Here is an 18,641-nt window from a genome sequence, read left to right as displayed (position 1 = left end):
ATGGGAAATGTCACTACAGTGAATGAGTTTCTTTTACTTGGCCTGACCAGTGTTCAGGGGCTGCAGCCTTTCTTCTTTGTGATTTTCTTAATTATTTACCTGATAAACTTGGTTGGAAATGGAGCTATTTTAGTGGTTGTTATTTTGGAATCCAAACTCCACTCACCAATGTATTTTTTCCTGGGAAACCTTTCTTGTCTTGACATTTGCTATTCGTCAGTGACACTACCCAAGGTACTTATAAACCTGCTCTCTACTCGCAAGGCCATATCTTTCCTGGGCTGTATCACTCAGCTACACTTCTTCCACTTTCTGGGAAGCACAGAGTCCATCTTACTGGCTATCATGGCCTTTGATCGTTTTGTCGCCATCTGCAATCCACTTCGCTACGCTGTCATCATGAACCCCCAGATGTGTATTCTCTTGGCAGTTGTGGCCTGGTTCACCAGCTTCTTTTACGCTCTGATGCATTCTGTCATGACTGCACGCCTGAATTTTTGCCGCCCTCAAAAACTCAATCACTTCTTCTGCGATGTCAAGCCCCTCTTGGAACTAGCCTGTAGTAACACACTACTCAATCAGTGGTTTCTTTCTGTTGTCACAGGCAGCATATCCATGGGAGCTTTCTTCCTGACTCTTCTCTCCTACTTCTATATTATTGGCTTCCTTCTGTTCAAGAATCAGTCCTGCAGAATACTCCGCAAGGCACTTTCTACTTGTGCCTCCCATTTCACGGTGGTATGTCTTTTCTATGGACCTGTGGGCTTCACATATATTCGTCCTGCCTCAGCCACCTCCATGATTGAGGACCGGATGGTGGCCATCACATACAGTGCAGTCACCCCAGTGCTGAATCCACTGATATACACTCTTAGGAATAAAGAAGTGATGTTGGCACTGAAGAAAATCTTTGTGAGCAAGTTGTTTAAAGACTGCCAGCAGCACCACTGGGACTAATCAGACTTATGTTTGATTTCCATTAAGAGTTTCATCCTTTAATTGAAATAAATGAGTAGTCTACTTGATTTCTATTTTCTTCTCAGCTAATTGTAGCACTTGTAACAATGTTTTGCACTGACTTGTGCTTAATTATTATTTGTCCAGTTTTTATTCATCCATTTATTTATTTATGTAAGAGATAGTCATTGAGTATATATGATGTTAGGCAGTGTAGTAGGTGCAGAAAACATAGGAGTGAGCAAAACAAATTCCACAATCTCATGAAACTTAAAATTTAGTATATTAGAGGACACACAATAAACAAATTCATAAGTACACATGCAAGGGTAATTAAGTGCTATGGAGAACTAAAAGGTGGTAAGAAGGATAGGGAGGGATGAGGGTAGCTACCTATTGTATAATAAAAAATTTATCTGTTCTGTCTCCTGGGTTTTTGGCATAGAGTTTCTAACACTCTTGTTATTTATCAAGTGATAGCAGTATCTTTGTTATTCATGAGTCACTTGGATCACACCTGAGTTTATGCTCATAAGGTGACTCATGGTGGGCTCTGTAGCTTCAGATGGGGTACGTTATTGTTACAAAGACCAACCATGTAATTAGACGTTTTGGGCTTTGAGTCATGGTGATATTAGCCTGACCTCTAAGAGAAGAGGGAGGTTGGACATTGAGTTCAGCTGTGTGGCCAATGACTCAATCAATCATACACTTGTAATGTAACCTCAGTAAAACCTCTGGACATCAAAGCTCAAGTGAGCTTTTGTGGTTGGCAATACTTTATACATTTTTGATAGAGATGCATATATTCTATTGACTCTCCTTTTCTGGAGAACACTAAATAATACAAATATCAATATGTCAGGAAGGTAACACATTTTGAAGACAAAGAAGCTTTGCATTTGAGATTCTCCCAGAGTTTTCCCTATGTGTCTCTTCTTTTGGCTGATTGATTTATATCCCTTTTTATGATAAAATTGTAATCACAAGTACAGCACTTTCCTGAGTTCTGTGAGTTATTCTGGCAAATTATCAAACCCAAGGATATAGTAACCTCCAAATTTGTAACCAGATAGTTGGAAATGGGAGTGGTCTGGAAGCCCCCAAACTTGTGGCTAGTGTCTGGAGTGGTGGCAATCTTGTGGAGTTTGGTTTAATTCCAAGAGGTTGGTGTTTGACGTCATTATACTCTGCTTCTATGTCTCTCTCTTACGCACAAACACACAGACGTTACATAAATTATTCTACTATTTACAGCCTTAAGTAATTCTGATAATGTATTGATGTTGACCAATTGTAGCTAGCTAATTCATGGTGGACAGAAGCACCACATTTCCTTAGAGATGTGATTAACAGAGACAAAAATGGATAAAATTAGTGTAACAACTAACAAAGTAGAAATGAATATTGGGCGATTCTGACCTGCATGGATCTATGGTTACGGAAAATATATCATAAGAAAAGTTCTATGCAAACCAAGAAGAATATTGATTGCTTGGTATGTATTAAGAAGGGGTGAGTGGAAGGCTGATATCAGCCACCTCAATGGAAAAAATCATGATTTCTTACTCAATTTCCATACCTGACCCAGTTCTTAAAGCATATCAGTTGAAGGAGATGCAGGGTCCGTTTGGGGAACCTTCCTGCAATGTCATGGAAAGCATTTGTGGTGGAAATTTTTCTAGTTCTTACCTAAAAGAGATCTATGGCCCATGACCTGAATAGTTATATACCTTGGAAAGGGAAGTACCCAAATGTCTTAAGAGCTTTTGGATATAGAATCTTAACTAACATGACAACAGGTTGCCCAAAATATTGTTATGATTCTCTGTAAGCCTGAGGGAGAGATTGCTGTATGAAAGTCAGATGATAAAAAGATCACTTGTCTACATCCATCTCACAGTAAGTTTAGTGTTTACACAGGACCAACCACTAGTCATTTACAAGGACGGATTGTATAACAGAGTTGGCTATACTTGGTGGCTGTGGTTAGAGATTTGGTGAATGCATGACTTTCACTAATCATTAGCAAGAAGGATCAGAAATACTTTGTATTCACTTGAGATGACCAACAGTACACATTCACAGTCCTGCCTCTAGTCTATATTAATTCTTTAGCTGTCTGTCACAAAATAGTCCAAAGAAGATATACAAATGGCCAAAAGGCACAGGAAAAGATGTGCAACATCACTAATTATAAGGGAAATGTAAAAACCACAATGAGATATCACCTCACATCTGTAACAATGGCTATTACTAAAAAAATAATAAATAAGTGTTGGAGATGGATGTGAATAAAAGGCATCCCTCCCACACTGCTGGTGGGAATGTAAAACAGTATAGCCACTATGGAAAACAGTATGGGAATTCCTCAAAAAATTAAAAATAGAATTATCATAAGATCCAGCTATTCCACTTCTGGGTATTTATCCAGAAAACACAAAAACACTAATCTGAAAAGATATATAAACTGTGTACCTTGCAGCATTATTCACAATAGCCAAGACTTGGAAACAACCTAAGTGTCTATCAATGGGTGAAGGGATAAAGATGTGGTGTATATATATACATATACACACATAATGGAATACTACTCAACCATAAAAAAATGAAATCCTGCCATTTGCAACAGCATGGATAGACCTTGAGGGTATTATGCTAAGCAGAATAAATCAGGTGGAGAAAGACAAATACTATATGATTTCACTTATACGTGGAAGATAAACTAGCAAAAACATCTATACAAAGAACAGATTGGTGGTTACCAGAGGGGAAGGAGGGGAAGGGGAGGGCAAAATGGGTAAAGGGGCACATGTGTGCCATGACAGATGGCAGTTGACACTTGGGGATAAAAATGATATAGCCTGTACTGAAGACAAAATATAGTGATATACGTATTAAATTTATATGTTATAAACCAATGGTATCCCAATAAAAAAGAAAGCAAAATATGTGAAGCACAATAAAACAAAGCACAATAAAATAAGGTATGCCTATATGTCTGTTTCCCTCTCAGTCTTTGTGCTTTTAATGTCATGTGTTTAATTATCAGTACATTTAATAATTTTTCTTTAAAGAATCAATTATATTTTAAAGATGTTAAAAATGGAAAACATGCCTTTTACACTTATATATTTACCATTTCTGGCACTCTATTCCTTCATGGAGATACTGATTTCCATCTGATATCATTTTTCTTTTGTCCAAAGAATTTCTTTAAATATTTCTTGTAGTACAGTTCTGCTGCTAATGATTTATTTCCAGACTCAGGAGAGTCTACAGAAGGCTGAAGAGAGTTACGCTGTTGCAAAGGGAGAGGGATTGTGGAAACCCTCCTAGGTGTATATTATGTCTCTAGGCAGATCCTGAAAGTGCCACGACATGCAGATAATCATTATAATACACGTTGACTTATTTATCAATTGTTTGGTTTACCCTGCCAGATCATTTTTGTGATGAGGGCAATGTCCTGTTATAAAACAGCCTCCTATTCGCACTGCTCAAATTGAATTACAGACTGACGTTTATCCAGTTTACACAACACTAGACAGATATTTTTCGTTTTTTCTTTTGATATTTATTTGTAATATTTATGACATGAAAAGTTACTGCACTCATGCAATAAATCATATGTTGTGGAGGACAATTTTCAACCATTATCATAAGTTTTCTCTCAAATATTCTGGTCTATATCTAGTGAGTGGTGTGGTATTTCCACAAATAGTCACCAATTACTTCTATTTACCTGAGAAAGCCATATATATAGATGTTGTAGACTCGTGCATTCATAATTATACAAGTCACAGATTCAATTTTTGATGTTTTTAAGAATTCATGTTAATAATAATGTGCTTTTTTTCATACATTGAGGAATTTGATGGAGGAAGATAAGTAAGTCATAGTATATAAACTTTTAGGATTATAAATAACTAATAGCACTAAAGTTCTCATTTTCCTTTCATTTTCACAGGGCAATGTTATATACAAATATGTTATAATGTTGTGCATAATTTCATATATATATTACATATTATTACACATATATTGTCATATATAATATACTATATATATAATTCATAATATTTCAATATTTGTATTACAAATGTGTTTATCCTTTTACAATATAGAGGAAGTGTTTGTAAGCTTTTCAACTCCAAATAAGAGGCTTTACATCAAATGTCCTCTACTTGATTTTTTTTTAAATTAAACATTACTTCTTACATTTATCTAAGCAGATTTATACATATAAATAGATATTTAGAAAGAGAGAAAAGTAGTTTATTCATTGTAACTGTTACAGAGAATTCTATTTTTTGTGTGAATAAACAATTGTCTTTTTGATAGGAGGCTGGTTATTTCCAATTTCTTCCTGTTATGACCCCTGCAACAATGATCCTCTTTGTGCCCCTTGTGTAAAGATCTGGGAGTTTCTTTAGAGCACATTCTTAAATGTGATCACTGAATTTTAGGGTATGCACAGTTCTCATCATCCTAGATATGACCAGATTGCTCTCCAAAGTGATCAAATCGACTTAGGCCCTGCCAAGAGTTAATGGATTCTTCTCATTCACTTCTATCACTTTTGATTTTCACTAAACTTGTGGACATTAAACCATATTTCAATGCTGTTTCAATATGACTATTTTTGTTTTCAGGGAGTTAAGCCTATATTCATATATTTATTAGTCATTTGGCTTCCTTTCTCTGAATTGTCTTTGTTGTTCTTTGTAAACTTTTCCATTTGTTGGTTTCTTCCTTATTGCTTTAGGGTAGCCCTTTATATATGTAATATACAAGGATTAGAAAGAATACTTTGTATATTCTGGGTGCTCATATTCCTTTTTTGCTGTATGTACAGTAAATGTCTTTTTTTATTTTGTCTTATTTTTCCCTTTGTTAACGGTATCTCTTTTATACCCAATTTTTAAAAATTTTAACATAGTTCAAATGCCGTCACTTTTCCCTCAAAGATTTTGATTTTTTCATGCCATCAGGATATTCTCCTATATATCATTCAAAATATTTAAAATTTTTACTTTTTACATTCACATCTACAATACACATGTACTTTTTATGAAAAGGGAAGAGATGACATGAAACAATAATCTTTCAAAAACTTCTGTTTTTTCATTAAATAGTGGTCAGTTTTCCAGCACGAGCTTTTCCTACACAGTCACCACTGATATGTAATACCATATCTCTCAAACACCAAAATTCAAAAATAAATATTCCTGTTTCTATGGTACCTGATCTGCTCTCTTGGTTTAATTGCCCATGCTTACGTTTGTAGCATATGGTTTTATGCACAATAGCTTTGACAGGATCCAAAAATGGAAAGTCCTTTCCATCAATTATTATTCATTTTTATTAAATTATTTGGAGCTTACATGGATCTCTATTTATTTTTTATTGAGGTATAGTTGATATATAACATGGTATTACCTTTAGTTGTACAACACAATGATTTGGTACATGTATATATTGTGAAATGATCACCACAATAAGTTTAGTTAACTACCATCACCACACGTAGTTACTGCTTTTTGTTCTTGTGATGAGAACTTTTAAGATTACTCTCTTAGCAACTTTCAAAAATACAATATCATATTACTAGCTAAAGTCATCGTTCTGTACATTACATCCCAGGACTTATTTGTAACTGGAAGTTTGTACTTTTGACCACCTTCACCCCTTTCTTCCCCCGCCCCCACCATCTCTGGGAACCACCAATTTGTTCTCTTTATCTATGTTGTTTTTTTAATGTTTTTAGATTTCACATATAAGTGAACACATTACATTACAAATACAAATTACTCATATTACAAAGACAAATAATTACAAAGACAAATAAATTGGTTGTCTTTCTCTGACGTTTCATTTAGTATAACGCTCCTCAAAGTCCATCCATATTGTCAGAAATGCAGGATTTCCTTCTTTTTTATGGTTGAATAAAATTCCATTGTATGTAGATTTCACATTTTCTTTAACTATTCATCCATGGATGGACACTTGGTTATTTCCATATCTTGGCTATAGTAAATAATGCTGTGATGAATATAGGGGTGCATATATATTTTTAAATTAGTGTTTTTGTATTCTTCAGATAAATATTCAAAAGTGAAATTGATAGATCATATGGTAGTTGTGTATTTAATTTTTGAGGAATCTCCATATTAGTTTTGTTAGTGGGGCAAACAATTTTTATTCCCACCAATAGTGCACAAGTGTTTCCTTTGTTCCATCCTCACCAACACTTGTTGTTTTTTGTCTTTTTGATAATAGCCATTCTCATATGCATAAGGTGGTATTTCATTGTGGTTTCGATTTGCATTTTCTTGACAATTAGTGATGTTGAGCACCTTTTCACGTGCCTGTTGGTCACTTTTATGTCTTTTTTGGAAAACCGTCCATTCAGATCCTCTGCCCATTTTTAAATCAGATTTTTTATTGAGTTCTATGAATTCCTTATATATTTTGAATATTAACTTCCTATCAGGTATATAATTTGTAAATAGTTTCTCGCATTCCATAGGTTGCCTTTTCATTTTATTGATGATTTCCTTTGTTGTACAGCAGATTTTTAGTTGGATGTAGTCCCACTTGTTTATTTTCTGCTTTTCTTGCCTTTACTTTTGATGTCAAGTCCAAAAAATTACTGCCAAGGACACTGTCAAGAAGCTTACCATTTATGTTTTCTTTTGAGAATTTTATGATTTCAGGTTTCCTGTTTGGTTTTTAATCCACTTTGAATTGACTTTTGTGTTTGGTGTAAGATAGTGGTTCAGTTTCATTCTTTTGCATGTGGCCAACCAGATTTCCCAACACCATTTTTTAAAGAGACTATGCTTTTCCCCTGGTATATTTTGTCTCCTTTGTTGTAAATCAATTGACAGTATATGCATACATTTATTTCTTGGCTCCCTATTCTATTCCATTGGTCTACACGTGTACTTTATGCCAGTACCATACTGTTTCAATTTCTCTAGCTTTATAAGATAGTTTGAAATCAAGAAGCGTGATGCCTCCAGATCTGTTCTTCTCAAGATTGCTTTCACTGTTTAGGGTCATTTGTGGTTTCACACAAATTTTAGGGCTCTTTGTTATATTTCTGTGAAAAATGCCATAGGAATTTTGATAAAGACTTCATTGAATCTATAGATTACTTTGGGTAGTATTGACATTTTAACAATATTAAATCTTCCAATCCATGAGCACAGAATATCTTATCATTTGTTTGTGTCTTCCTAAATTTATTTCATTAGCATCTTATAGGTCTTTCAGCTCCTTGGTTAAATTTATTCCTAGGTATTTTATTCTTTTTGATGATACTGTAAATGGGATTACTTTCTCATTTGTTTTCTTTTCTTTTTTTTTTTTTTTGATTTTATTTTTTCCTTTTTCTCCCCAAAGCTCCCCGGTACATAGTTGTGTATTCTTCGTTGTGAGTTCTTCTAGTTGTGGCATGTGGGACGCTGCCTCAGCGTGGTCTGATGAGGAGTGCCATGTCCGCACCCAAGATTCGAACCAACGAAACACTGGGCCGCCTGCAGCGGAGCACGCGAACTTAACCACTCTGCCACGGGGCCAGCCCCTCTCATTTGTTTTCTTGATAGTTCATTATTAGCTATAGAAATAGAAATTTTTAAAATTTTTTCTTTTATTTATTTATTTATTTATTTTGAGAAAGATTAGCCCTGAGCTGACATCCATGCCCATCTTCCTCTACTTTATATATGGGATGCCTGCCACAGCATAGCTTAACAAGTGGTACATAGGTGTGCACTTGGGAACTCCAGGCAACTGAAGAAGGATGTGCAAACTTAACCACTGTGCCACTGGGCTGGCCCCATGATTTTTGTATTTTGTATGTTAATTTTGCATCCTGAAACTTTACTGAATTTGTTTGTGAGTTCCAACAGATTTTCCATAGAGACTTTAAGATATGCTATATATGATCTTGTCATCTGTAAAAAGAGACAATTTTACTTATTCCTTTCTGATTTGGATGGCTTTGATTATTTTTTCTTTGCCTAATTGCTCTGTCTAGGAATTCCAGTATTATGTTGAACAAATTTGACAGGGGTGGGCATTCTTGACTTGCTCCCGATCTTAGCAGAAAAGCTTCCAGTTTCTCACTGTTGAATATGATTTAGCTGTGAGCTTGTCATATATGACCTTTATTATGTTGAAGTAAATTCTCTCTATACCCATTTTGTTGAAAGCTTTAATTACAAATGGATGTTGAATTTTGTAAAATTCTTTTTCTGCATCAATGGAGGTAATAATATGATTTTTATATTTCATTTTGTTACTATGGTGGATCATGTTGATTGATTTGTAGATGTTGAACCATCTTTTCATAAATGGAATGAATTCCACTTGATCACGATGCATGATGATTTTAAGGTATTGTTGACTTTAGCTTGCTAATATTTTGTTGAGGATATATGCATCTATTTTCATCAGGGATATTGGCCTGTATTTTTCTATTTTTGCGACATCCTTTTTTGACTTTGGTATCAAGATAATGCTGGCTCCAGTAAAGCCATCTAGTCCTGGGCTTTTGTTTGTTGAGAGTTGTTAGATTACTGATTCAATCGCCTTACTACTAATCGGTCTATTCACATTTTTTTTTTCATGATTCAGTCTTGGTAGGTTGTATGTTTCTAGGAATCTATCTATTTTGTCTAGGTTGACCAGCTTTTGGCAAATAATTGTTCAGAATATTCTCTTACGATCCTAAGTATTTCTGTGGTATTAGTTACGACTCCTTTTTCATTTCTTATTTTACTTATTTGAGCCTTCATTCTGTTTTTCTTGGGGAGTCTAGCTAAAGTTTTGTCTATTTTATATGTTTTTTCATAAAAGCTAGCTCTTATTTTTATTAGTATTTTCTAGTGGTGTCTTTTAGTTTCTATTTTATTTATTTATGCTCTGCTCTTTGTTATTTAATTTTGCCTAATAATCTTGGGCTTAGTTTGTTGTTATTTTCCTGTTTCTTGATGTGTAAAGTTAGGTTCTTTATTTGAGATCTTTCTTAATGGGGGTGTTTATTGCTTTGAACTTCTCTCTTAAAACTGCTTTTGCTTAATCTTGTAAATTTTGGTATGCAGGATTTCCATTTTCATTTGTCTCAAGATATAGTGAATATCAAGATATTTTTTTATTTCTATTTTACTTTTTCCATGACCCATTGGTTGTTCTGTAACATATTGTTTAATCCCCACATATTAGTGAATTTTCCAGCTTTTTTCTTGTAATTGATTTCTAGTTTCATATCACTGTGGTTGTAAAGATGCTTGATAGGATATCAATCTTCTAAAGATATTAAAACCGGTTTGTAGTCAAACAAGTAGAAGCTCTAGTCTCTCTGGTAAAATACTATCAGGAGTGGATTGTGGAACTGACCACAGGCAGTTAATATCAAATATCAGAATAAATCTGGAGAAGAGCACTAAAAATTAAAAGTGCCAAAATATAACATTAACAATGAATTTAAAGTCCACATAAAAAACAGATTTGTGTTTTTCAACTTAATTACCAATAAGAAGAAGAACTATGGACTGAAATCAGAAATATTATTAAGGAAGAATGGGAAAAAGGTGATGCCTAAAGTAAAAAAAAGAGAAGAAAAATCAAGATGAAAGAAGAAATACTAAAAATTGTCAAGGACAGGTGAGAAGCAAAAGTAAAAAGAGACAAAAGTAAGGTTAAAATCCTGAGCAATTTTTCAGTGACCATCACATTGAGATAAAGATAACTACTCTAACGGCCAAGGCGAAGGAATAGAAGAGAACAACAGAAAAGGAAGAACGCAAAGTGTCTTCCAGAAGATTCAAGAGATCAAAGGGAAATTTAAACCTATATTAGGAATGCTGAATGACCAGCAGGAAGCACACTATCTCATCGGGAGTAGATAAAAGGAAGGTGGAAATAGTATATGGAAGATCTACAGAGAAGAGACAAAAGGATGACATTACTTTGAAGAAGATTCATATGAAGAAGAACTTGTGATTCTAGGAAGTGAAGTGGTACTGTCTAGAGGTGCTGCACTCCTTTAGCCATAGCTTGTCTAGAAAACTCTTTATCTTTTCTTTTATTGTGAAAGACAGGTTGCAGGGTAGCGTATTCTTGGTTGGCAGTTTTATTCTTTCAGCACATTAAATATATTATGCCGCTCCCTTCTGGCCTGAAAAGTTTTTGATGAAAAATATGCCGATAGATGTATTGGGTTCCCTTGTACATAACAATGTGTTATTCTCTTTCTGCTTATAAGATTCTCTTCTTATTTTTTGTTTTTAAAAAATTAGTTGTGATATATCTTAGTGTGAGTCTCTTTGGGTTCATCTTATTTGGGAATGTATCAGCTTCTGGGATCTGGATGTCTGTTTCCTTACCAAGGTTTGGGAAGTTTTCAGCCATTTTTTCTTGAAGTAAGCTTTCTGCCCCTTTCTCTCTCTCTTCTCCTTCAGGGGCCCTTATAATGAGACTATTGGTTCACTAGATGTTGTCCTATAAGTCCCTTAGGCTATCTTTACCCTTCTTCATCCTTTTTTCTTTTTTCGCCTCTGATGGAATGAATTCCATGGTGTGCATTGAGAATACTTATCCTTTTTTCTTCTTCATCTAGTCTGCTCTTGAACCCTTCTATTGAATTTTTCACTTTAGTTATCATATTCTTCATCTCTTTGATTTCTGACTGACACTTTCTTATATTTTCTACCTCTTTGTTGAAAATCTCACTTTTTTGAAATTTTTACTTAATGCATTGTTCTCCTGACTTTGGTAAGCATCTCTGTAACCTTTATTTTGCACTCTTTATCAGATAAATCACTTCTCTCTGTTTCATTAAGATCTTTTTTTCTGAGATTTTATCTTGTTCTTTCATTTGGAACATAGTCCTCTGTTTCTTCATTTTCCTTGATTCTCTGAACTGGTTTCTATGTATTACATAAAACAGCCACCTCTACTAGTCTTGAAGGAGTGGCTTCATATAGGTGATGAATCTTGTCATTCAACTCTACCCTAGCTCTTGGTTGTCACATAAAACTTTGTGATTGGCCAAGCAGCCTTCTTTGTTCTCAGTGACTTCCAATACATGAGAGTGTACCAAGATCTGTCAGCATCCTGAGTCTGTGAGATGGGTATTTCTATCTGCTTCCTCTGCACTGAGCCCTTGGGTAATAGCCAGTTAAGAACCACTTTTTGTTTGTGACTGTTCTGGTAAACCCATGAATACAAGCCACACTAATCCCCAGATACAAGCTCTCAGGGAATGTGTCCATTGATTAGCAGCTGAAAAGGACAGGGCACTAGAAATATACACAAGCTTCTTTCTCAGAGACAGTGATGACCTGGGGCAAGGAAGAGGGGGAGCGTGAAGATTTCATGCGTTGGTCTCCCTGGTCTCTGCAGAAGATTTCACTTGGTCACTGGATGTGTGTTAAATTAGAAGCCTGCACCTTAAGCAGTACCTTTTTAAAGAAACAAATAGGTGTCTTTCACAGAAAGATTGGGTATTTCTGTTTGACGCTTCTGTGTTGTGTCATGGTTGGCCAGTTAAGAACTGTTTCTCTCTTTTTTACAGTTCTGTGGGACCTGAAAATGTAACCTCTCCTGGCCACTAGAGACAGGTGATCAAAGGGCATCCCCTGGATGGTGGGGAATATTGGTGACCTGAATGAGCCAGAGGAAGAGCACAAAGATGGCCCCAGCTGGGCCCGTGGGTCTATGCAGCGTATTGCATTTAGCCCCTAGATGTGTGTTAAATTAGAAGCCTGCACCTCAGGCCAAGCTTTTCAGATAAGCAAATATGCCTGTTTCATGGAAAGACTCGACATGCTTCAGTCTGCTGCCTCTGTTCTGAGTCTTGTGGGGTTAGCTGCAGTGAGTCCCTGTAAGACCTTTGAGAACTGTCTCTTAGTTCTCCATAGACTTCTGAGTTTCCTGGACGCAAACTCTGTTGGCTTTCAGAGATGGATTTTTGGGGGCCCATTCCTCAGATGGAAGACTTCGAAGTTGGGGTGCCAGAGATGCGGTCCAGACCCTTTACTCCTCAGTGAGAAGCTAGGAGTTGTGACTTCCCTCACGATTGTGCTTCACCACGCTGAGGGAGGGGTTTCTGACAAGATTGTGTCTCAGCCTTTCCTACCCATTTTGATGTGTGTTTTTTCCCCTCAGTCATCTTATGTGTAGGAGTCATTCAGCTAGATTCTGGTGTTCTTTTAAAGGGAATTGTTTCCTATGTAGCTATAGATTAAGTATGTCCATGAGCAGAGATGAGTTCAGGGAACTCTCTTGTTGCCATTTTGAATTGGAAGTTTCCTTATTCTTTTTTGTTAATTGAGAATCAGCTTGTCAATATTCATGAAAAATATATTTTGGATTTGATAAAAAGTGATCCTTTTGCAAGTGTCATCCTGCAGTAGAGCTGCTTAAAATTCTGGAAATATGTGATTTGAGTTTTCTGGACTGTGATTCTTAATATCACAGGTTCTCTTCCTGCTCCTTGCAAAAGGACTTCATACTTCTTATTCAGAATTCTTATTAGCAGTGGTTGTCTGTTTGTGTGTGTATGTAATCACTTATATAGAGTTTATTCACTTACAAATGCTATATTATTTAGTAGTCATAGCAATTAAATGGAATTGCTTCCATTATTATCTTCAATTTACAGAAAGGAAATCTGGGGCCTACAAATGTTAAGTAACTTGACCAAGGTCACACTGCTAGCAGAGTCAGGATTCTAACTCCCAGAGATCTTCCTCCAGAGCCTGTGATCTTAATTGTATACATCTCCACACTAATCATTATTGAGAATGCTTGTGACTCAGGCAGATTTTAAGAGAAATCTCTGTCAGTTTCTCTTCCATTCATAGCCAGGATCTAAGAGGATAATCTATATTTCATTTTGGTGGCTATAAAACTTCTATTCTGGTTTTTGTTCTTGTTTTCTTTTTCTCTCTTGACGTTTCTCAGGTTAAATCATGCACCTTTTCTGTGCCCAAGTGGCTTAGTTTAAACTTTGTCATCTTTCAGTTGCTTAATACATTTCTCTAAATTATGACATGCTTTGTACCCTCTAGCTGTCAGAGCTTCCAAGGATAAGAGCTGTGTCCCTTTTTTTGTTTTATGTATGTATGTTCTTTTCTTTACTCTTTTAGTGAACAACACTGGCTCTACACAACTATTTTTCTTCTTGTTAAATGTTGCAAAATGTTCTCATAACCACACCAAACATAAGAAAATAATTATTTGTTGAAAGAGAAAAAAAATAGAATCACCCTTTAGGGATAATATCTCAAGAAGTCTATGTTTGGGGCATCTCTTGGGAGAGTCAAAGGGGATTCAGCTTGTATATTTTGTGGTCAGAATGGGAATTAAAGCCAAGTCTTCTATGATTTATTCTTACACTTAAATATAAGATGTTTATCATATAAGACTTTGAGCAGGCGAAAATCTTTTTGTTAATTTTATTCAATAAGGCAATGAATAGGTTACAATAATGTCCTGATTCTTGGATTTCCTTATGCACTAAATATATATTTATATTCCATTGTGGTTATATGTAGGAGTAAAGAGAAGGGTGAATTGGCATGGTTAATAAACAGAACAAAAGAGATTAAATTGGACGTAGATTTTTTTTTTGATGGAAAGGAATTGACACCATTAGAAAGGGTGAGTGAGAGTAACTGTAAATCTCCTTGAATTTAAGCTGTTGAAATTACAGGATGGAACATGTGGCCTTATGGCACATTTCCTTGGCTGGAAAAGCTTTGAATTTCTTGATCAATTTAATCATTGAAATTTTGTATAAAATAGGTATAATTGCACATATGCATTTATTCATGTGTGTTTGGGTTTTTTGTGTGTTAGTGACTAAATACAGTATGAAGAGAGCTGCTTTGATCCTTTTAACATTTTTCATGCACTGAAAATTATTTTACTAGTCCCCTATGGTCATTTAGTTTATTTGCAGTCCTTTGTACGGTAATGCTTAAATAAAGATCATGGTAAATATATAACTTTTGACATTTGCAAACATATTTGAAGAACAATGAAGGAAGTGGAATTGCTACTTTAGAGTCCATGAGCATTTTCATTTTTGATTGTTATTGCCAAATTGTCTCTTAGAGATTAAATCAGTTGATATCCCCACCTCTGTGTAGTTTATCACCCTCAAGAAAATATGTCTTGTCAAACATTTCAATCTTTGTCAAAATAGCTGATCATTGTATTTTAATTTGAATTTCTGTTAAATTGATAACATTCTGTTATAGCTTCAATTGCTTTGGTTAGGAATGTTGTGACGCAGTTTTATGTTTCACTACCAACCTTTTTTCAGGCAAGATTTCTTTTCTTGAGAAATCATGATTTTCTATTTTTTCTTTTTTTATTAAGCTTTTGTATAGATGCAGAAATTTTCCTATTTATTGTTCATATATGAATAAGTTGAATTTTGAGGGACAAGTTATTAACTGGAGGTTTGTCTGGGGAAAAAAGGATAGGATACTTTGCCCAGATTCTTGACTCACTTGTCCCCTCTTCTGTTGTTACCTTGAATGTCTTTGCAGTAACGTGTCTCTCTCTTCACTTCATCATTGCCTGCACCCTGACTTGCTCTTTTCTGATAGTCCCAAGAAATTCATTTTCAATGTGAGGCACTCTCTTTCTGGGATTGATTATTTTCTGCTATTTTCTTTCTTAATCATTTTATTGAGCCTATATTATCTTAAAACATTGTGTAAACTTCAAGTGTACATTATTATATTTCAGTCTCTGTGTAGAATGCATTGTGTTCACCACCAATAGTCTAGTATTTATCTGTCACCATACATATCTGCCCCTTTACCCCGTCGGCCCTCCCCCATTCCCTTTTCCTCTAGTAACCAGTAATCTGTTCTCCTTAACCATGTGTTTGTTTATCTGCAGTTTTCAATGTTATTTTGCTACTAGGTCTCAGCATTTTGGGTTTTTGCATCCTGCATGAATAGTCCTGCTGCTATGACATTCTCTTGTGACTGCTAACAGCAATTCCACTGATTTGTTTTCCCTCTGCCTACACATTATTTGAAGTTTGTGGGTTTTAAAAACTGTCTTGTAGGGGCCAGCCCAGTGGCACAGTGGTTAAGTTGCCGCACTCTGCTTGGGCAGCCTGGGGTTCTCGGGTTTGGACCCCGAGCATGGACCTACATACTGCTCATCCAGCCATGCTGGATGGCATTCCACATACAAAGAAAAGGAAGACCAGCATGGATGTTAGCTCAGGGACAATCTTCCACAAGCAAAAAGAGGAAGATTGGCAACAGATGTTAGCTCAGGGCCAATCTTCCTCACAAACAAACTCTCTTCTAGTCTCATGAAGATTGTGGGGAACTTTAGTCATTTTTTTAGAGTGATGTGAAGAGATTTAGATCTATCGCTGTGTTTCCACCAGCACCCAGAAATAAGAAGTGTGCCTGTTACCCCCGTTTAAAAATATTTCAATTTTTAAAAGTACAACTCACAGCCTTTTAAAAGATACACTAATTTTAGGGGGCTGGCCTGGTGGCACAGCAGTTAAGTTTGCACATTCCACTTCAGTGGCCTAGGGTTCCCCGGTTTGGATCCCAGGTGCAGACCTGTACACTGCTTCTTGAGCCATGCTGTGGTAGGCATCCCACATATAAAGCAAAGGAAGATGGGCACGGATGTTAGCTCAGGGCCAGTGTTCCTGAGCAAAACGGGGAAGATTGGCAGCAGATGTTAGCGCAGGACTAATCGTCCTCACAAAACAAAAAAAAGATATATTAATTTTAATGCTATCAATAGCTAAAATTGAATCTATTCTCTTACTTTTTAATATATATTCATTGGACATCTGCCTTTATTACGTATAAGATACTTTTTAGGTTTAACTCAGCACTCTGAATATGCTTCTTAGTTCTATGTATCACATACATCACACTGACTCAGAATTTGTCATATATTTCTGTTTTCCTTATTTATATTGTAAATGAATTCAATGCTAGCATTCCTGATCCTTGTATTGAACATAGATCATCTTTATAAACTTCCAGATGACAAACTTCTTCATTTAACCCATACAGTATACTGGAACAGTTTACTAATTATCACTATTATTCCTTCTCAAAGCAATGGAGAACATGACTACAGTGAATGAGTTCCTTTTGCTGGAACTGACTTCCATTCAGGAGCTGCAGCTGATAATCTTTATGACCTTCCTCATTCTATACGTGATAGACTTGTTTGGAAATGGGTCCATATTAGTGGTTGTCATCTCAGAGCCAAGACTCTACTCCCCTATGTATTTTTTCCTGGGAAATCTATCTTTTCTGGATATCTGCTATTCTTCAGTGACACTGCCCAAACTAATGTCAAACCTCCTTTCCACTCACAAAACCATATCTTTCATAGGCTGCATCACTCAGCTACACTTCTTCCACTTTCTGGGGGGCACTGAGTCTCTCTTGCTGACCATTATGGGCTTTGACCGGTTTGTGGCCATCTGCTACCCACTTCATTACACTATTATCATGAACCCTCAGATGTGTATTCTCTTGGCAGCTGTGGCCTGGCTCATCAGCTTCTTTTATGCTCTGATGCATTCTGTCATGACTGCATGCCTGAACTTTTGCCACTCTCAAAAACTCCGCTACTTCTTCTGTGATGTGAAGCCCCTTTTAGAATTGGCTTGTGGGGACATACGACTCAATCAGTGGCTCATTTTCATCGTCACTTGCAGCTTAGCAATGGCATCATGCTTCTTCACCCTCCTCTCCTACTTCTATATTATTGGCTTTCTTCTGTTCAAGAGCCGGACCTGCAGTGTGCTCCACAAAGCTCTGTCCACTTGTGCCTCTCATTTCATGGTGGTATCTCTCTTTTATGGAACTGTGGCACTACTCTACATTCCTCCCATGTCTGCCACCTCTGTAATACAGGAACGGTTTGTGGCTATCATACACACCACTGTCACTCCAGTGTTGAATCCACTGATATACACCCTTAGGAATAAGGAAGTGATGTCGGCTCTGAGGAGAGTCTTTGGGAGGAAATTGAAGCTGTTTGTCTGAAGAAAACCATTGGCAACACTAGAAGATATGAAAATGACTTGTTATTTATATGACATTTATTTTCTTATCTATAATAGATTGATTCCTTTCCTAAATATTATTTTACTTTCAGGAATTCGTACCATTTTAACTATGTTCTTCATGTATGTGATTCCAATTACGCTTCATTTAGTCATTCATTCATTTGAAATATTTTATGAGCAAGCAGTGTTCAACTTGCAGAGGATACTACAGTGGAAAAATCTATGAGTGCATAACATGAGCATGTAGATCTTGTTTCAATTGAGGAGGCAGACAATAAAAAGGTGAATAAGTAGATGGGTGTCTCTTTCAGAAGGTAAAAACCATGGATTGTAAGGAATAATCAGCATGCCAAGGTGGGCACTCTTTTGTATGATTGGTCAATGAAAGTCTGTCTAAGAGTTGGTGTTTGAGCAGAATGCTGAAGGAAATGAGGGAGTGAGTCATGCAGATGTATGAAAATATAGTATTTTTATGCTGAAACAAAAGAAATGAAAGAGCATTGGTATAGAGAGTGCTTCTTGTATGTGAGGAAAAGCAAGATGTCCAACATGCTTGGAGCCCAGTGGGCAATGAAGAGACTAGCAG

The 18,641-nt window shown here is 36.0% G+C and overlaps 2 protein-coding genes across 2 annotated transcripts; both read left to right on the top strand.

The window, feature by feature from the left end:
- Positions 1-957, top strand: OR12D3 (olfactory receptor family 12 subfamily D member 3). Its single transcript, XM_001491069.3, has one exon. The coding sequence runs from the start codon at positions 1-3 to the stop codon at positions 955-957; it is 957 nt and encodes a 318-aa protein (XP_001491119.3).
- Positions 958-17,093: 16,136 nt separating this feature from the next.
- On the top strand, positions 17,094-18,032 carry OR12D24 (olfactory receptor family 12 subfamily D member 24). The gene is given in 1 exon segment (NM_001391035.1): positions 17,094-18,032. A coding segment is annotated over 1 exon segment (939 nt).
- The last annotated feature ends 609 nt before the right edge of the window (positions 18,033-18,641 follow it).

Source organism: Equus caballus, chromosome 20 (genome assembly GCF_041296265.1).
Source record: "Equus caballus isolate H_3958 breed thoroughbred chromosome 20, TB-T2T, whole genome shotgun sequence".
Classification (NCBI taxonomy): domain Eukaryota; kingdom Metazoa; phylum Chordata; class Mammalia; order Perissodactyla; family Equidae; genus Equus; species Equus caballus.
Note: the sequence above shows the minus strand (reverse complement) of the source record. Positions and strands in the feature narration are given on the sequence as shown.